Consider the following 21,109-nt stretch of genomic DNA (forward strand, 5'->3'; position numbering starts at 1 on the left):
CTGAGATGTTTAAAGCATGAAAAAATGGGAAAAATGTGTTGTAAAGTGGCCCAGTGTTTATTAGCACATGCATTAATGTATTATTCTTTGGCCAGGACTGAAATGACTGCCATTAAACTAATTTTCTTAGTGTTCTCCTTTAAACAAAGATTTTTGGTTGAATACTTTTAGTAGTTCAGGTAAAAATAACTGCATATGCCTGTTCACTGTGGCATGGAACTCAACGGGAAATACTACTGTTAGTACACACAGATTTTTCCTTAACTCTGCTATTGGAATGAACCCAGGATTATTCAGAAAAGGAAAGTGGGAGAGGTAGAATATATCCTTGGCCATGTGAGTGTAGAGAACAGACCTGTCAGATCACTGTTCATATTTCTGCTCCTGTCGCTAGAGATGAGGAATCCCAGTGACTGTCCCCCATGTCCCTGTTAGCACCCCAACCTCCAGCCACTGGATATTCTGCAGCAGGTCTCTCTCTCCCCTGCTCTGTTCTCCTCTGCATGAAGACTCTTGTGGTACAAGCATGAGTACATGTAGACTTCCCAAACTTCAGCCTCTGTTCGGCCAATGGGACAGCTGAGGGGCTCCTTTGCTTATTCCTCTGTTGACAAATAATATCCGGATGTTCTTATAACAAAGGTTGGCTATAACTGATCAGTATTTCCTTGGCACAGAACTTGTTTTTTTTTCCAGAAGTGCCAGATAAAAGTAGTAACTGAACTATCTCTGCCTAAACCAGCTGTTGCTGTCACTAGCACTGCTGCCCAAGGATTTCAGTTTTGTCTGAGGAGTCAGGGGGACAAAATATTCAGTAAGAAGTACACATCAGAGAGGTGGTCACCACTCAGCTTCTGAGAGATGTATTGAAAAAGGTGATGAAACATGCTTTTTAACACAGTGAGATAATGAAAAAAAAGTTTGTGGATGACTCTTACAAAGCTTCAATTTTCACATACAGTATTAAAGACTCACTAAAACATTAAGCCAAATCATTACTCTCACTGAGCTGATGGCACAAAAAGCTAACTTACTAGAATCTATAGTCTTGAAGAAGCTTTTCAATTAACTACACACGACACTTGAAATATTTGTTTAAAGTAAACAGAAGTACTTTAATAAGAACAGTAAAGGTACAGAACAATAAGAAACAAATATCAGTACAATGAGAACAAGGTCAGGATATTTTATATAAACTGGTTTATTCTTTTCTTACTATGAGTTTAAATCAGTTTAGCACCCCTTTTGTTCAGAGACTAAAAAAAGTTAATATTTTATAAGATTTATTTATAATACCCTTGAGGTTTAGAGTATGTTTATGTAACCCTTCTGCCAGGAATTGGCAGCAACTGAAAGAGCTGGATTCGTTTATCTAGGGGTTCTCCCTGAAAACTTAAACAACAGCAGTTTCAGCCTCCACCCAAAGCTAAATGACCTTCTTTGGGTGCCCTGACAAACAATAAATCCTGCTCAAGGCACAGCAAGGGTTTAAAACAAGGTTCAGAGTTTCAAGACAAAGAGAACTTTAGAGATGAGGAAAAGGGAAGAAGAAAGGCTCAGAGTAAACCCACAAGGGCCACTACACAATAAAATAAATAATGTTTAAGTGTGATCCCTAACCTCTTTCTCCTCCTTGTCTCTGTGGCACAAAATAAAGGCTTGCTCTCGTTTCCAAATAAATGCCTTGTCCCTTGAATATCACTGCCCACTCAAAACTCTCCCCATATTTGCTGCACGGCTTCACTTTGCAGCTAAGCTAATGAACGTATGTATTACTGCCCACAACCCAGGAGACCCCACTCTCTCCCCAGCCCACAGCCCCTTGCTCAGCTGACCATGTAGTGAACTAATTCAAGGCACCAAACCGGCAGGAAAGGAACTCAGGAAAACCAAAAGTGAGCAGTGGATGGGTTTTTGCTGGTTTAACTCCCTGTACTATAAAAAGAAGCTCAAAGTTGGCACCAAGGAGGAGGATGGCACAGCTGGGGACAGAAAGAAGAGCCAGACTGCTGTTGTGCCTCTTTTAGCAAGAGCTAGATTGGGCTAGTTACTAATAGGTTGGGCTGGTGTCATTTTAAGATGAAACTGCTTTTAGGCATGCTGGCATTTTTGTATGAATCTGCTGGCCTATCCTCATATAGGCCAAATTTTGAGGAAGCACAATAGTTCTGTCCATGGCTAACAGAGCTATTCTGTCTTTAGATATAAAGTCCAGTCAGCCTGTACAGTGAGGAACCCCTCTGCCAGCTAAGAGGAGGAAACAGGGCTTCTACTGCAAACCTTAAACACCACATTTCACCCAAGGGTGGAGTCCTGGGGCCAGTTTTGCTGCCTGGGCAGAACTGCTCTGCCTTTCTCCCTCACACAGCACACCAGCCTGAGGCTTTTCCCAGTCCCACAGCCACTCCTATGCCACACTGCCCAAAACAGGGAGGCTTTTACAATTCAGTTTCCTTGAGTTTTTTGGGCACCAGGTTTAAAAAGTTAATCACAGAATCAATTAGGTTGGAAAAGACCTCTGAGATCATCAAGCCCAATCTAACCAAACACCATGTACCATGGTACAGTACCACGTCCAGTCTTTCCTTAAATACCTCCATGGACATTGACTCTACCACCTCTGTGGGCATCCCATTCCAATGTCTAATCACTCGTTCTGTGAAGAAACTCTTCCTAATGTCCAACCTAAATCTCCTCTGTCACAGCTTATGCTGATTTCCTCATGTGTGTCACTTGTTACCTGGGAGGCCAACCCCCACCTAGTTACAACCTCCTCTTAGGCACTTGTGTAGAGCATTAAAGTCCCCCCTGAGCTTCATTTTCTCCGGGCTAAACACCTTCAGTGCTCCCAGCTGCTCCTCATAAGGCTTGTGCTCCAGACCCTTCACCAGCTCCACTGCCCTCCTCTGGACACGCTCCAGCACCTCAATGTCTTTGTGTAGTGAGGGGCCCAGAACCGGACAGAGCACTTGAGGCGTGGCCTCAACAGCGCTGAGTACTCTCACTACGCTGGTCCCGCTGGCAACACTACTGCTGATACAGCCCAGCATGCCATTGGCCTTCTTGGCCACCAGGCCATACGCTGGCTCATGTTCAGGCAGCGGCTGACCAGCACCCCGAGGTCCTTTTCCGCCAGGCCGCTTTCCAGCCACGGCTGACCAGCACCCCGAGGTCCTTTTCCGCCGGGCCGCTTTCCAGCCACGGTGTCTGGTTTCCCGAGGAGCGGAGCGAGGCGTTCCCCCCGGGAGCCGCTGCCGCCGCTCGCAGCGCACAAAGCACCGCGCGCCTCCACAGCGGCCCGGCCGCGGGCGCCCCCTGCCGGCGCCCCGTGCGCGGGGCGGAGCCGCGGCCATGGCGGGCAGCATGGCGCGGGCAGCGCTGCGGCGCGGCCGGATCGGCTGCGGCCTGGTGCGGCCGTCGGCGCTCGGCGGGCGGGCGGCGGCGGCGGGCTGGGGCGGCCCGGCGGGCTGGGGCGGCCCGGCGGCCGGAGGAGCGGTGCAGTACTGCGCCGAGCTGGTGCGGTGAGTGCCCGCCGCGGGGGGCTGCAGGTGCGGGGGCGGCGAGTCCGGCCCGGGAAGGCTCGGCAGCGCTTCCCACCTGACGGGAACGCTGACGGGCTCCTGGAAAGGATGGCTGGGATTGCCCAGGATGCCCTCGGGCTCTCCTGGCCCTGAAAATAACCCGTGTGGGCGGCGCCGATGGGCCGGCGGGACCACGCTATGTCGGGAGCATGGAAACCAGGCGCATATTTTAGGCTGCGTGGATGATTCGACCTGCACACAGAATCACAGATTAGTTTGTGTTGGAAGGGACCTCTGGAGATCATCCAGTCCATCCCCCCCGCCCAGGCAGGGTCACCTAGAGCAGGTTACACAGGAACGTGTCCAGGTGGGTGTTGAATGTCTCCAGAGAGGGAGAGTCCGCGACCTTCCTGGGCAGCCTCCCACGGCAGTACCCTCCCCCTCTGACAGCTGGAGCAGCTCAGTACCATCTCTACCCTGAACCCAGGAGGAAGACTATGTTTCCAAAACATGCTTTTTTCTGGTCGAATCTAAAATGCTCCGAGAGGAGCAGGAGTGCAGCTCAGACACTTCCAGGTCAGGCCACTTTTCCTTCCTGGATTCTGGGCCGTAAACAATCTGTAGGGCCCCTTTGGTGCTTCGTAGTTGCCAGGAGTACAGTTCTTTGTAAAGTAAGATGTTAAACAAGTCTCTTAGTAAAGACCTAGGTAATTTCCCTTCGGAAATTGTTCCAGATGGTTGGCAAAAGCTGGGAGAAGGGTTCCATGTGTGTATAGAAAGAGTGGAAAAGGATTATTTTCTCCAAACTGGTGCTTTGAAAGAAAGGTGTGTGTGGTCTGCAGTAATGTCTGAGGTAGGAAAACTAAGGGAAAGGAATGGGACGATCTTAAATGTTTTGTGCAGTACCAAGCAGCTGACCTATACAGATGCACCAGAATGCACAGCCATGTTGCATTTTTCATGATTTTCAGAATCCAGCTTTCTTTTCCTAGTTATTCTACCCAGGATTTGTTTACCTGATACTCAGGAGACCAGAGGCTGTGTGTACAGGTAAAGTTAACATCTGCAGGTAAAATGTTTCCAGTAACAAGCAACTGTGAACAGAATAGTTAGGTTCCAATGACATGGTTGAATTAAAACTTTTTTTATATGTGTTTTTATTAAATGATAAAAGGACAAATTAGAAAAATAAACAAGCATTCAAAATAGTAAAATGAAAGGTAGTTATGCTTTTGGCATAATTTAATTGAAGCTGCTGTTCCCAGTAGCTTATATATTGCATGGAAATAATAAACTATTAAAAATAAGTCGAAGGAATTATTATTCAAACAGAAATAAAACACTTGGGGCTATGCAAGCGTCAGCAACTCCCTAGTTCTGAATTTGAGTCTCCAGCACATTAGATGTACAACTGAGTTATGCTTTAATAATGTGTATTTGTTTTTGCAGTATAGAAGATATCCCTTCTCTTGCATCTTCCTTTTTGTGTTAAATGCCTAAATTAACTACAAGCTATTTGACTAAAAATATGTTTCCCTTATAGGTATGTTTTATGTCTCTCACTGTCTCAAAGACAAGTTTGTGGATTGATAGCTTTATTATAAATTCATTATATGGAAAGTCCAGTAATGGCCATTACTAATTTTTCTTCTGTCTTTGGGTTCATATGTAAGCTTATGCTTATTTGAAAAATATGAAAAACACTCAATACATGACTTAAGGTCATTCCCTCCTTCATTCCTTACACTAATACATGAAGAGGGTTGGGGTGGAACATGATCTATAGCAATATCAATTTTATTTTACTGAGGCTTAATGGATTTGCTGCACTAAATTTTTAAGCTTGGAATAATTGAACGAAAAAAACCAACCAAAAACCCACCATGTCAATGCCACTACCGGAGGGAAGACAATTTTCTCTATTGTGTTGCTGTGTACTTTGTGTAACGCATTTCTTCGTTTCCTTTCTGAAAGTAGAGGTGGTTCTGTGTTGTGCGAACAACACCGACAGACTGGAACTGGGAAAATGTGGCTGTAAACCTTGCAGCTCTGTCTCGGGTGGGCAATACTGGATATTTCTACAGTTAATCTTGAAAAAAACCCTAGGTTTTGGGCTGATAAATGCTTTTCAGAGAGTGTCTTAACTGAGGGAGGTTTAACGCATCTGTTCTGTAATATGAAGGTGTCCTTTAAAGCATACTAAAACTCAAAAATGTAATTATTTTCATTGATATTTCTGGATTTGCATCAAGCTCTAAAATAGTTTGACAACAGTTGTGGAAAAGAAGCATTGGTAGCTTTCAGCTGCTGTGTATTGTAGGGTTAAGCACCTCTGTTAAACTTTACTTCCTTTTTGTTTGATGCTAAAAGTAGCAATCCTAATAACCCTTGGGTTTAGTTTGGCTTTGCTATTTAAAGATCATCCTCAAAAGAAATACGAGTACATGCAAGAACAGTAAACTTAATGGAAATAAGTACACGTGTTTTCCTTGACAACCTGCTTCTTCACTCTCCAGGCCAAACTTGGGAGTTCGTCTTGTTCTAAGGAAGAATCGGGTTTCAGGCTTATCAGAAAGTACACAAAATGTTCAAAACAAGCAGTTCAGCTTTTCAGAGATGGTCAGGTGTTTTTGTTAGCTGAAGTGATTTTGTAGTTTATGATTCTGAGCACTGTTTTTAATTTCGTGGCACATCCACGTGGCCAAATGAAGGCAAGTTACCTGCAGCGAAACTGCCAACTCCTGGAGGTTTTATGCTTTGAGTATAGTTGCCAGTAAACAAAAACTTAATGGTTAAGCAAGCACTCTTCTGCCAAGCTCCAAAGCACAATCTTTTAAAGAAACGTGGTGTCATGTTTGGAACAGAAATCTGCAAATTGGACAATCTGGATTCTTTTTGCAGTTCTGCCACAGCCTTGCTTCATGCCTTGAGATCTGGATTTCAGAGGTGCACTGAGAGTTCAGACAGCCTCCCTTCTCTCTTGGACTTGGTCTTATTTTAAAACAAGCTTAAAAGCTGCTACTTCTGCAAAGTCAGAGTTTTGAGCTATTACTTACCCCTACTCTTTCAGGAGTTCAGTGCTAAGGAATAGCACACCAATTGACTTTGAGCTATAAATAACAAATGTGCATTTTGATTCTTTTCTAGGAAGCGTGACTATGAAGGGTTTCTGTGTTCTCTGCTGTTGCCTGCAGAATCTCGAACCTCTGCTTTTGCCTTGAGAGCCTTCAATGTGGAACTGGCTCAGGCAGGTATTAAAATATATTTGTGAACTCTGGAAATTCAAAATAACAATTTTGATTATCTAAATTACACTTGTAGGTACTCTTTCTGTAGTAGGTGCTGTTTTGCCAAGATTAACTTTTATAGTGTCAAGGGCAATGAATAAATAGTGCAGTACAAACCTCCACTTTTGAATGGCCCGTGGAAAGTAGCCAGCCTGCCCCTATTACTTTGTTTATGTGTATAGTTTATCTGACTTTCTAATTCGGCGTGCATTTAAAAATTGAGTTCTAACAAACAGGCAGTGATTCTTGATACTGTTATGATTGCATCTAAATCCTGGCTTCACATGCAGTGAATGGGTAGAGTGCAGCTAAATCCTAACTGTAGAAAGTCTGTCAAAAAATGGGATGATACAATCAGGACCAAGTCTTTGTTGGCAGAAGCGAGGTGATGAAAAGGCTGCCAGGAGGGAAGTTTGCTGTTAAGAGAGTTGTGAGAGAGGAGTGGTTGCAGTCTCTCCCCTTTGCTGGGTGGCCAGAAATTGTCAGTGCAATCGGGAAAGTTGGCAACACTTGCCGGAAAGGAGTGATCGAGGAAGTGAGCTGACGAGGCAAAACCCCTGACTGTAGGCTGTGCTTCTGGCAACCCCTGGTGTGCCCTCCCTCACTGCTGTCACCACGGCTTTTTTTCCTCCTGGGAAGAAAGCTAAGGTGAGGGTTGTCTGGCACTTAATCTTTATGGGTTTTAAAATCAGGTTGTGGTGAAGATTTCAGTTTTACTCTATGTAGTGTTCTTAAGCTTTGTGAGGAATAAATGTCAATACAGAACTGAGCTCTTTCCCTGCTGAGCTTGACTATGTCCTGTGTCTGTCTTTTCAGCATAGATAGACCAGGTGTCCTAAAGACACTGAATTTCACTCCAGATGTATTCTTTCCAGATTAAAGACTCCATAACTCAGAAGACGACAGGTTTAATGCGGATGCAGTTCTGGAGGGATGCTGTGGAAGACATATACAGCGATAACCCACCACATCAGCCTGTTGCTACAGAATTGTGGAGGGTAAAACATACTTTTCTTGTCCTAAAATTGGCTTAAATTTAATACTACTGTGGGAAATAATGTCAGGGTTTTGTCTGTTCTAACCAATGACACTGTTTCCAGCACAAATCCAGAACACAGGCCCCTAAAAGTACTGTGAAAAAAATGAACTCTTTCCCAGCCCAAACCAGTACAGCATATATAAGTTATTCAGATACTGGGATACCAATTGCAACCCTTTCCAGCAGTTAAGACTGCCAGTTGTACTCCTTTCTCACAAACCAGAAAATTGATTTTGAAGAGGAAGAAGAATTGTTTTTGGTGATACTTCACCTCATGTATGATTCCTATGAAGGAATACCAATTTAATACAATCCAAACAGAATTGCTTGCAAAATAAGATGATCAGAAATAAATCAGAAAGTATTTCCAGGAGCTCTGATAGCTCTGAGCACTGCAGAGAACTAACAGTTCAATGTGAGTTGGTGATCTTTGCAGTCAAGATGGAATTTTATTTCCATATTTCAGCAAATACCCCAAGAGTGACCTACTTGAAGCCCATGACTTCACAAATGCCCAAGAATGTCATTGCAGTTCTTAGAAAGAAGGATTTGGAAAGACACCTGAACTCACAATAATAGAATTAGCATGTCTTTCCACAGCATATTCTATGTTTAGTCTTCTGTGGCTGTTGAGTTTATATGAGGACAATGTGATTTTCCAGAATAAATTTAGTTCATGATATTAAATGTGTTCCTGAAGTTTTGTATATCCCAGAATACTTGCATTTGGACTCCAAATCTTAATACACTAGTGAAGTAGATAAATAGCCTTTAATAGTATTTCTAATTTTTTAATAGCTCAGCTCTTGGTAACTTTAATATAAACTTACACAGCAACTGTATGATGTTTGATCTTACTTTTCTGTCCATTTTGAACATTTGAAAAGTGAGGCCTAATTCTCCATTCATTTCTGTGGAAGAAGCCAATTTTTAAAACTTGGGAGAAATGAGGACCCATGTATTAGAATGAAGGTAACTCAAAATGGATGTAATGTACAAATTGGGTAATTTAGCATAATTAATTGAGTTTGGTCCTTTTAAGTCTTGACCCATTAGTGTTTCAAGGATTTCATTTACAAAATGATACTCAAGGTGAACAAGTGACACTCAAAACCGACATTTGTAGTTGTAACTTAAAATTTGCCTTTTCATGTACCAAGTACTGTCTCAAGCAGAATTTATTGAATCAACAAGATCTGGTCTTGTCAAACCTTGAAAAAACATTTACTAATATGATGGATGCAAAGAGTTGTTGAAAGTGAGCTATAAAGGCTAAATTGTGAGAAATTTGCTCTGTAAGTTTTGTTTATAGATGTTTATATGTGTGATTGTAACCTTTCTGACAGTGTGTTCTGAAAAACTCAAAGGGTGTAATTAAGAGGATTGAAGGTAAGTTGATAGAATAAAGTGGCACAGGAAGGAAGTCAAGTACAAGATAAGAACCAAAAGAAGAATGCATGAATGTAATATGCTGGGAGATATTTTTTTAAACAAACCCATAATATTAATTATATTGCTTTATTAGCATTCTGTCTTTACAGTATGTATTAGTATGTTGTACTGACATTTTCTTGAAAATTTACAGGGGAAATATTTTTATTCCTGGACTCTGGAGGAAACTCTGTTCTTTTTGGAAAGTGAACACATTTATCTGCAAATATTTTGTGGGAACATATGATTACAAGAATAAATTAGTTTCAAAAAATATTTTTAAAGAAATGCTTTTAGTTAGCTGGTTTGATGTCTGGTATGTCATTTTTTTGTGTGCAGCAACTTGCAGTAAATGCCAGTTGAAAACTTTTGTGTTTGAAGAAGATTCTAATTTTCCAATGACGTGCCACTTTAATTTAACCCACTGAATACAATTCTTGTAATAAATGTCTAAAATGTATTTCAGCCTTCAGAATGTAGTACTGCCATGACTTTATATACATTAACATGGAGATTTTATTTGATACTTTTCAGGCTGTCAAGAGACATAACTTGACGAAAATGTGGTTGATGAAGATCATAGATGAAAGGGTAAGTATTTATCCTTCAGAGTCTGATTCTGGCTTTAGTCATAATTTGGTTTTCTTTTCCTTTTTTTTATGTGTTCGTGTGTAAAACAAAAGCTTATGTGATTCATCTTTTCCAGACAGTAGTATTTCTCTTCAAAAATGATACTGCTATATTTCTTTTTATTCTCTCTTGATGCTACTCTTCATAGTTTCTGTTCTTTCTGCCAAAATGGCTAATAGAATCCTTAGTTTATTTTTGTCTTAAATTGATGTAGTTTGTGAGTTCACGTGGATATAAAACCTCAAAAACTAAATGTCCTAACTGAACCCTTCTGCCACGCTTTCATGATACTCCTAATCATGGCTGTAGAATTTTTTCTGAGCAGTGGTGTAAATTGGAGCATTCAAATGACATGAAGTTTAAAATAGCCACCTTTTTTTTCTGGGGAAAAATCAAGATTAAGAATATCACTGGTACAGTGATGTTGCTATGAACTCTGACACAATGACAAGAATGAATAGCAGAGTGCAGGAATATCCTAAGCTAATTTTGTTTCTAAAGTTAGTGTCTCATGAAGCTATAGACTGAGCAGATTGATTGTCAGTTACTTGCAGAGGGTCATTGCCATGAAAGACTTCAGAGTTTCTTAATGTTAAGACTGGTTTTTAGTCTTAAGAGTGGTATGTTTCTACCACAGAAGCCGCTAGGACAGGAAGAATGCTGGAGGATGTTACATTTTTGGGTGTATTTTATTATTTTGGGTGTATTATTTATTAGCACCACTAAGTTTTTCAGAGAGCTGGAACATTTCTCCTGTGAAGACAGGCTGAGTGGTTTGGGGCTGTTGATCCTGGAGAAGAGAAGGCTCTGGGGAGACCTTAGAGCACCCCCCGTTACCTAGAAGGGGCTTACAAGAGCTGGAGTGGGATTTTTGACAAGGACATGTAGTGATAGGACAAGGGGGAGTGGCCTTGAGGTGAAGAAGGGTAGGTTTAGATTCGATCTGAGAAAAAAAATGTTTACTGTGAGGGTTGTGAGGCACTGGAACAGGTTGCCTAGAGAGGTTGTGGGCTCTCTATGAGGTGTTCAGAGTTTGGATGGGCCTCTAAGCAACCTGGTCTAGTAGAAGGTTTCCATGTCCATGGCAGGGAATTTGGAACTAGATGATCTTTGAAGTCCCTTCCAACCCAAACCACTCTATGATTCTATGAATCTGTGGTTTGCACGTGACTTAGAAATTTGTGTGCATTTCATAGATCTATTTTATCTTTTTAAAAAATACGTTCCTATTTATCTAAATTTCTCTCTGCTTCAGATGCAAATTAAATATTAAATTTGACAATCCTATGGTGTAAGGATACCGTATGACGTTTTGTTTTGGCTGTCTCTTTTTTTTATGGAGAATTCTGATTTCATATTATTGCAAAAAGTTGTATTTCCTCCTATAAGCAGACTTGGCTGCAGTTGAGCATAGCTATTTGTTAGACTTGCTGTAAGCTTTAATGACTGCTTCTGTCTGAGTTTATACTCTCTCTGTCTCTCAGTTTTGCTCTTCTTTTGTTCCTGGTAGTGCGCTCGGTTGACGTGACTGTAGTAATAAGCCTGTATGAGCAGGCGTTAGGTTTGTGTTCTACTGAAGTTCCGTGTTCATGTTACAGGAGAAGAATTTGGATGATAGGGCGTACCGTAACATCCAGGAGCTCGAAACATACGCCGAGAACACTCAGAGTGCTCTCTTGTACCTCACCTTGGAAATGCTGGGTAGGTGTGTTCCCCTTTGTAGATTTTGCTGATGACTTATTAGTGCAGGTACAATGTTTACTGATATTTCAAAAAGCCCTTTCTTTTTCCACTGGAGTTTAATTTCAGTAAAAGTTGTCCTAGGTAGTACTTCAGATACCTTTTGAATGATGAACCATAAATGTGGAATCGTACTGCAGCTGTCCTAGAACTGTGGAAGCCTTGGAAGCTGCTCAGTGCAAAGCTCATTGAAGTGCAGTTTCCTGCTGTTCTTTGTTGCTTTGTTTTCTCTGTTCTTGCTCCTCTTGTAGAGCGAGGTAAATTCAGCTCTTCACTGTATTTGGATTGTCCTACTTGTTAGAATACAAAGTACCATAGGTATCCTGCAGCTGTTGCTCTATAATCAGTGAGAGACACTGATTATCTTGAAACAGCCAACTTCCCAAAGTATAAACTTCCCTTGGTGATGTAAATTTGGGTCTGAATCCTCTCCTCTTCCTGGAAATATGTTAACTATCACTAAATGAATAGCTAGAAAAAACGTAACAAAGATGATCCTTGTGATCAAGAGCTACAATCTGTGTCATGTCTAATGTAAGAATCATAGACTGGGAAAGAACTGTTCATTTGTGCTGAAGAAAAGGATAGTTTTCATTTAGGTGTCTGTTTCATTCTGGAAGTACTCCCTGTATGAGTGCTGATGTAAAAAAAAAAAAAGGTGAAGAATATATATTATTATTATTATTTAGTAGCGTTTAGTATTGTAGTAGCAATATTTTCCTCTTGCTTATCAGAGTAGTCTGATGAAAGGCAAATACTGATGTTAAAAGAGTTCAAAAAAATAGAAAAAAGAGAAGTAAAAAACCAGAGATGGTGAGCACATTCTTTGGAAGAACTGAGGAACTTGCTTCTTAGCATCTGATGTTTGCTTCCTCAGTAGGAAATCAGTGAAATGTTGCAAGTGTCTTTCTGAACCTCTGATTTGAAGAAATGTAGGAGTATGACAAATACCAGTGTCTTCCATTCTAAGAAATCCTGAATAAGTTCAGTCATGCTTGGATCATTCACTCCTCGTACAAATCAGATAAAATTTTTTTTTAAAATCTGTGTGGAGACTCTGGATATATTAAGTGTTCTATTGTCATGTTTAGCTTCTCTTAAATATACAAATGTAACAAAATACCTAAGCAAAAGTCTCCTTCACTGCATATTAAACAGTTAACTTCTGTGATTTTTTTTCCACAAATGGAGAAAGTAATCAAACACAGCCCCTTTCTTGGGGTTGCCCATTAGCAGGGTTTTCTAGACTAGGTGGACCTGGTTTCATTCAGGTTGTGTTTGCGAAATCTCTTGTGCTTTTTAGACTCCTTATTCCTGACCAGTTAGTGTGTCTCTCTCCCAGTACTAGTGCTGTCTTATTCTTGCTGATTTCATCTTATTCCTTTCATCAAGCTCATGTTTACTGGTAATTGTGTCGTCCAGCGTTCTGGTACTTCCTCTCAGCTCCTGTCATTTAAAAATATTAATAATTGTGCTCTCTAAATAATTGCCTAAGTAGTTGGTAAATAATATCCATTGATTCAACCAAGTCACACTTTGTTTTCTGCTGCCATTGCCAAAATCAGTCCCTGTAGTCTGGGTATAGTCACTCTTTCACAGAGGCTTCTGGGACTCACTGAAGACCTAGACAGGCTTCTGCAGTGATTCTGGTACCCCCATTATCATTTCCAGATGTCAGTTTCTGATCAATTACAGTGATCTGTAATTCCTCTATCCTCATTTCTTTCTTTGTAGGATGCTGCTTCTGTTAGAGTTTTTATAAATTTTAATTTAAATTTTCATTTTATCCTGGGTTAGCTTTGTAATCAGTCTGAGCCAAACTTGGATGGTCTTGCCATGAAGAGCAGTGGTGCTGCTCTGTCCCACTCATCTCCCCCTTTCCATTCTCACAGTTGTGTGACTGACTGTGCAGTAACTTACATTACTTTTCCATTGTTTTGGTGATCTGATTCACTTTGCCTCATTGCTCCTGACAGCACAGGGGAGGGGGCAGAAATATGGGTTTGGGGGGTGAAGCATAGGATCATTCTCTTTGCCTTCACTACACGGAGGGATCAGCTGCAGCTAATCATGAAACCACACTGCAAGCATTAATGCTTGTAAGGAATCTCATACTTGAATGACTTTTTCTGGCAGGAAAAGCAGTTCTTGGAATACTGCTATCCTGGGAGAGGATATGCCAATGAAAATGAGCTTGTGTACCAGTGTGTTATGTCTAAATAGGTGCTGCTCTGCTAAGTCTACCCTTTGCAGATACTGCAACAAGAGGTATCTTGCTCCTGAATGTGGAAATGAATGAATTTTCTTGCTGTTTTGCACCTCTGAGATGAGATTTCAAGGCAGTTTATGCACTTGGACAGTTCTATTGTGGACCAATGCACGTAGCTTTCCTAAAGTATGACTGTGATACACACCAGAGAAGAGCATAGCCCTCAAAAGGCCTGACTGCATGTTTCTTAATATACTGTTTCTGCAATTTTAGGTGTGAGGGACATCCATGCTGACCATGCAGCCAGTCACATTGGGAAAGCACAAGGCATAGTTACCTGTTTAAGAGCAACTCCGTATCACTGTACAAGACGAAAGGTCTTTCTTCCCATGGACATTTGTATGTTGGTAAGAGAAGCAAATTTTTATTAAAAATGGAATTTTTCCATTAATGTATAAAAATGTGTGTACGGAATGGGGCATGGGGTTTTGTGTTTTGGGGTTGGGTGTGGGTTTTTTTGGTTTTTTTTTCCTTTTCCTATCACCATAAAGGAAGCACTGTGAGAAATTTTACTTCCGAACAATCTTCTTGTGCTTCTCTTTATTATGTTTTCATAATGTGCTGGTGGTTTGTGGGAGTTTTTTTGTTCCATATTTGACAGTCATAGGCCTATATTCCATACATTTCTGTAGAAGATGGTATAGTCCTCCAATTTAAACTGCACACCAAATTTGCATTGGAATTTAGCAGATCTTGCAGTTTAGCTAAAATGGGATTAAAGCTCAGAATTTTTCATTAATGTTCCATGGGTTGATCTGTAGGTATGTCAGCTGTTACTCCTTCATTTCCAGTCTTTATTTGTAAATGTTAATGCTGTTCTTTTTCAACATAACCAAAATTTATGCAATTATGATGATGCCTGAGGCGGTTGTGTTAGTATTTTCTGAATATAATTTCAATACAATTAAAAGTTTGGATTGGAAGTTTAGTAGTGTAAGTAGCTGCAAAAAATGTAGGTACTGATATAGGTCAGGTTTATAAGTCTGCAGAAGGGAATTGCTCTCTCCTTTCAGCGCTTCTGGGACTGCATGTTATGGGAGGCCTTCCAAGTTTTCAGCTTTTCAAACATAGCCTGAAAATTCAGTAATTCCTTGCCATGGAAGGTGTTCTGCAATGAAACTGTAAAAACAGCTTGTATCCCTTCTGTGCAGATAATCTTGTAAGCATTTCAGCTGCTGGCAAGAACTGCGGAGTTCTCCTGAGTCTGTACCTCCTGTGAAGCCTTTCTGCCCACCTTCATACAGCTCTCATATGCCTGAGTGTTGTTGAGAGGAGTGGGCAACTGGTGCAATTCTGAATATGCCATATTCTGTCTTAACATTGGTCACTATAGTCAAAGAATAAGTTCAGAGTTGGCTTTTTGGGGGTTTGGAAGGGTTGTTTTCCAGTGGTTCTGGGGTTGGTTGGTTGGTTGGTTTTTGGAGATGGGTTTGTTTGATGTTTTGTGGTTGGGGGTTGGTTGGTTGGTTTTTGCAAGCCTGGGATGTGCACACCAATCCCAAGGTTCAAAAGCCAGCATGGCTTCTGTGTTAGCTGTTACTGGCTTCCTTCTGCTCAATATCGATTCTTGGATTAGGGTTTTAAAAATAGGGTATCTAAACTGATCTAAATACCCCCAACTTTAAAATCTGACTTTGTTATCTTACTGACCACAAAATTTTAGGAAACAAACTCATGCAGAGAGTCTGTACCAACTGTTCTCTTTGTTCTCTTGATTTTTTTTCCAAGTGACTGACCAAAAGAAAGGGATTAAAAGAGGAGAGAGCAATGATAGAACATTTAGGCAGTTTTAGTCTTTAGTCCTTAGCTTTGTTGCTGGGATGGCTTCTTGAGAAGCAAAAAAGGAAACTTGATATTTATAGAGGGTATTTTCTCTTTTTTTATTTTGATTTTCCTTCCTATGTCTAGCATGGAGTTTCACAAGAGGATTTCATAAGAGGCAAGCAAGAGAAAAATGTGAGAGACGTAATTTATGACATCGCCAGCCAGGCCCATATTCATCTAGAACATGTGAGATTCCTTTTCTTTCATTTATCTAAATAAGCATAACTGATGCTAGTCTTCACAAAGCATTTGTTGTTAGAAGACTTAAAGCTGCATACTTAATTTCAAATATTTTGCCTTTTATTATTTTGAGAGTTTACATTAAAAAAATCCCACCACACAAAACATTCAAATATTACAACTACTTCTGTATGAGTATTGTCTTTATGTACAGGAGACAGTTTACTCACAGCCAGGTCCAATTACGTATATATAAATGCAGCCTAGAAGAATTATTACTGGAAGAGAAACTTTTAAGCAGGCTTTTATAAATGCAGCTATGTACCAGCATGGGATCACCACCATAGAAAGCACATCTGCATATGGTATTTCACATGGCAGCATGTATGTGGAATGGCTGCCAGGAAGACAGAGCTTGTTGCCTTTAACTGCTGGTTAGTGTGTGGGGGAGGGGGGATTCATTCCCTAACATGACCAGCCATGCCCAAAGCTATGTTGAGAAAGGTGTTTTCTGTTTATTTCTTTCCTGGCACACAGCCAAGTCAATTAGGAAAGTCTGTTTGGTTGGAACAGTGGATGATGGGCCCTGAAGAACTGCAGAGTCCTACTCTGTATTTTCTTTCATGCTTTTATTCTAGCTGCATTCTGAGACACTTGCTAGTGCGTAGTACAAAAGCACGAGAATGTTTTATTGGTGATGCTTTGTCTGCCTCTATCTGGAAAACAAAGCACTGCAAAGAGTTTCTTACAAGTACATGTATGTGTATACTGTGAGTATTGCACCCAGTGCTTCCAATCAAGGTGGTCTGCAAAGATACCACTTCAGAGCAAAGAAATGCCAGATTTATCTCTGCATTTGCACCATTAATGTAATTCTCAATTACAGCATTAAATGTGATCACAGTATCTTAGGCAATAGAAATAGAAGAGCCCTTCATCTTTTTTCTGAAGGTCAAATGTGGCATTCCTGGTTTGTTCAGTCACTGCCTACTTAGCTGATCAATGTTTTTATTTCATGTTAGTAATGTCTATGTGTTATAACAGCCCTCCAGTACCTAAAGGGGGCCTACAAGAAAGCCATAGAGGGACTTTTTACAAGGGCGTTTAGAACAAGGGATAATGGCTTTAAATTGAAAGACAGCAGGTTTAGATTAGATATTAGGAAGAAATTCTTTACTGTGAGGGTGGTGAGGCACTGGAACAGGTTGCCCAGAGAAGCTGTGGTTGCCCCATCCTTGGAAGTGTCCAAGAGCAGGTTGGATGGGGCTTTGAGCAACTTGGTCTAGTGGGAAGTGTCCCTGTCCATGGCAGGAGGGTTGGAACCAGATGATCCCTTCCAACCCAAACCATTCTGTGTATCCTTTGGCTTTATTTTTCATACACTAATTATAATTTGCATTTAAGGCATTCCTATTCATGTTGTTTAACCTGATGTCTCAGTTTTTGTGGTCACATGCCCAAGAAAACTTTATTCCATTTACAAGCAGGGAACAGAGACAAAAGTACAACATCAAAACTGTCAATTATCTTTGTTCAAGCTGAAATATTTTGGTTTTTTCATTTTTTTTTATTCTCCACCCTTCAACCCATAATGCACAGTGTTAAAACCCATTGACTTTAGTTGCAATTTTGGCTTAGAAAAATGCCAAGTGCATGACCTGTAATGCGTCGTATCAGGGATGGGAGGCATGGAAAATGAGTAGTGTGTATTTATGGTCCACATACTTAAAATTTGGTTGCTGGTATTGTATGGAAACTTTGGGACAGACGCAGGAAGAGAATTTGGTTCTTCAGAACCTTCCAGATAATTCAGTAATTCACAGTGCATTGGTCCCCTGGCTCCCAACATGAGTCTACCAACTTCTGAATAGAACAGGCCTCCTTCCTTCCCACTTCATTCTTAGAGCCCTGCCCGTGTTAAGCACTGGGAGGGCAGTGGGAAATACGCAATGTGATCATGTAACTGGAGACTAAATAGAAAAGTATAAACACAAGGAAACCAGATTAGGACAGCATTAGCATTTTATTCAACTGAATGTTGATCCTGGCGCTCCTTCCTTTTTCTCCCCCCGTGTATGTTTTTTAATGGATGGGTTATATCATCTTAATTAAAATTTAAAAAAAATTCCTCTCTGAATATTTGCTTCTAGTCTCCATCATCAGTGAATGGTTGAAAGTGCAGGAACTCTATAGTGTTCAAACCACTTGAACTGGCCATAACTGGCAGCAGTAACAGGGTGTTGGCCTCCTTCATAATCAGATGGTCTTTGTTAATGCAAGGACAAGGCTACTTTCTGCCCTAATGGACAAAATGGGCTTTTGCTGGCAGTGCTTGTGGAGTATTTCAGGACTTTAGGTGAATCTAATGGGCTGGTACCTTTAAATGCATTTGTTCTGCTGCATAAAATCACCATTTTGTTTTGCCTGAGGGTCTTTCCAGCCATTTATCCTTTGTTTTAGTTGGGATTACAGGGTAGGTAAAGTTTAAAACTGCAGAGAGGTTTCAGCCATCTCAGCATTTGTTAAACAAAGCACATATTTTAGAGGATGAGGGTAACAGTTACCACCCCCATTCCACAGCCGAAAGACACATAAATCTGAAATGGTGAATGGAGTTTCAGCCATGTTACATAAAGCATGTTGTAGTATGTGGCCCTTAATCTTGGGAGGAAGGTTTCTGGAGTATGGTCAGGTCTTCTGACACTGCAACTGCTGACCAGCAGATGGCAAAATATGATAATGGAGATTGCAGTTTTCCTTAGGAATTGTGTGTTTTATCAGCATCAAAGCATATAACAAATGTTCTGTCAGTCCCACAGTGTTCCCTTTGAAAGCCTACAAATACATTTACACATTCTCCCTCTTTCTCTTTAGCACCCCTTCCCTGATTCCCCTTGTTTAAAAGGGTCTCCCTTTTGGCTTTTTGCATTTGTCTCAGTTGTGCTACATCATTATGGACTCAGCTTACCAAGGGAGATAAAATGTTTTCTGCATGACATGTGACCCATTCTGGGTTAAGAAGGTCAAACAAGACTACTTTATTTTTTCATCTTGCAATTAATAATAGTAGGGCAGAGCATTAGATCAGGGAAGAACATTTTTCTATTTTAGAGATACATATACACACACACGTGTTATTATATCTCAAAGTTTTAAAATAAATTGTCTTCTGAAAAGATTGTTAATTTTTTCCTTCTAAAGTTTCAGGCTGTTTTTTCTCAGTTGTCGGGAAGGGTCCATGAAAAACTAAGCTAACAAACTCACACATTCTTATCAGTATTTATAGAGAGTTAGTTTGTTTTAACCTGTAAGAAAAGGCAAAACAAGGAGGAATTTTGTTTTTATAGACAGGCATTACAGGAAGACTTGTTCAGCTCTGTTAGATGTACTGAGTTGAATATGAGTTTAAATTGCAGATTTGATTCAGCCACGCTTTAGATGTTTATTGTAGATACTGGGGAACTGAGATCATTTAGATGTCTCAGAAATGTAACTAGAGCTTTTATAACTGGGCTCCTGGGACTGATGGCAACATTGAACCAAAAAGATGCACTCAGAAAAATGCATTTCTGGTCTTCCATCATTTTTATCTGTTGGGAAAAAAAAAAGGTTAAACTGTATTTACTAAACCACATTGTACTTGGGACTTTGTTGGAACAAGGAATGCTAATTCACCTTGGTTTATGTATGTGGTCTTGGAAGTCTGTCAAATCATATAAGTATTTTAGCAAGACTCTCCCAGTATTACGTACTTTGGTGTAACTACTTTTGTACACAGCTTTCATGGAATGAAACATTACAGTTTCAAGATGTCAAAATAAGAAGGGATAATGCTTGTTTTACAGTTTGTTGCCTCTAAGCCTTATATATAGTACTTGATGTTTAATCTGAAATGGCAAATTCTTCTGCTAAGTACTTTTTTTTTGTGTTTTGTTTTTCCCTCCCACCTTACCCCATTTACTTTTAGGCTAGATCTTTTAGTAAGAAAGTTCCTGTGAAGGCATATCCTGCTTTTTTCTGTACGGTAGGTGTGATATATGCACTCTTTAAGTGATGGACTTATTATTGTGCTGATATATTTGTGAAGAGTATCAAATCAAGCATGGTTAACTACTATTTCATCTGTCTGTTTTGGGAGGATGTAACACCTGAAAATCATAAAAATCGTAATGTGTGCCTGACTGTAGAACCTTACAGTTTAGATCAACACTTGTAATCCTTCTCTTTTAACTACATCTTTCCAACCAAGATGTCTGTATATTCATAGACTGCTGTTCTGATGCAAGACCCCCAAATCCTGTCTATTTTCATAATTTGCTGATTGGTCTACTAAAAGATAACACTTCTCTTCACAAAAGTTGCCTTTTTTATATGCTTGAAATGTGATGATTACACTAGCATTTAATAGCACAAACTGTCCAGCCTTTTTTGCAGTTTCCCATTCAGTTTCATGTATTGCTTTCTAAACTTAATGCCTAATTATTTGTGTGCACCATCTGGATTGAGCTTTTTTTTTTCTTTTCTAGGTTGCTTTAGATGATTATTTATATAACATGCGAAAAGTGGACTTCAATATATTTCATCCAAGCTTACAAAAGACGAGTACGTTATTACCACTGTATTTATATATTAGATCTTGGAAAAAAACATATTAAAGTTTGCTTGGTTTTTTTAATATGGATTCAGAGTGCTGAGGTTTTTTTCTTTAATATCTTAACTTGCTAAAATTGTGAAGTGTCTGACTTCACACTTCTGCAAAATGCAGTTCCTGGGAAACAGCAGATGCACATGAACTGTAGCTGTCAGCTTGCTGGCAGTAGTTAAGTTTCTTCTTGGAATATTAGGCTGATATCTCTTTTTCATATGTCTGCCAAGTCATATGTCCTTGTCTGAGATTGCTTTTCTTGTCTTTCCTGTAATAACAGCAATATGACAGAATTCTTGGACAAACACTGTGCTAATGGATACTTCTGACAGTTCTGATTCTTTGCTGAGAGAAGGAAAAAGAAAAAAGACTGCTTTGTTTGTGCCCAAAAGCAGTTACAGTAAATGCCCTATAAATCAGCTAAGTAGTTCTATTTAGTGCAAGGAGCAGGTTTCCTGCAAGTAGGGATGATGCTTCAAAGTTGGAAGAATGAGCAGGTATATTTGAAGGCAAGAAAACTGTCAGGAAAAGCTTTAGCAGAAA

At 40.2% G+C, this 21,109-nt stretch overlaps 1 protein-coding gene across 2 annotated transcripts; it reads left to right on the forward strand.

Moving 5' to 3' along the window:
• Positions 1-3,351: 3,351 nt before the first annotated feature.
• NDUFAF6 (NADH:ubiquinone oxidoreductase complex assembly factor 6) lies at positions 3,352-20,590 on the forward strand (the record flags this gene model as incomplete). Of its 2 annotated transcripts, none has more annotated exons than XM_082285994.1 (9): positions 3,352-3,521; positions 6,669-6,768; positions 7,684-7,806; positions 9,813-9,869; positions 11,507-11,609; positions 14,131-14,264; positions 15,826-15,927; positions 19,889-19,945; positions 20,448-20,590. In XM_082285994.1, the coding sequence occupies 9 exons, from the start codon at positions 3,352-3,354 to the stop codon at positions 20,574-20,576; spliced, it is 975 nt and encodes a 324-aa protein (XP_082142120.1). In that variant the 3' UTR covers positions 20,577-20,590. The 2 variants fall into 2 exon arrangements, with proteins under 2 accessions (XP_082142120.1, XP_082142121.1); XM_082285995.1 differs by having other exon boundaries at positions 3,406-3,521; positions 6,669-6,772.
• Positions 20,591-21,109: the final 519 nt, after the last annotated feature.

This window comes from Coloeus monedula (genome assembly GCF_965178545.1).
Source record: "Coloeus monedula genome assembly, chromosome: 1".
NCBI classification, from domain to species: domain Eukaryota; kingdom Metazoa; phylum Chordata; class Aves; order Passeriformes; family Corvidae; genus Coloeus; species Coloeus monedula.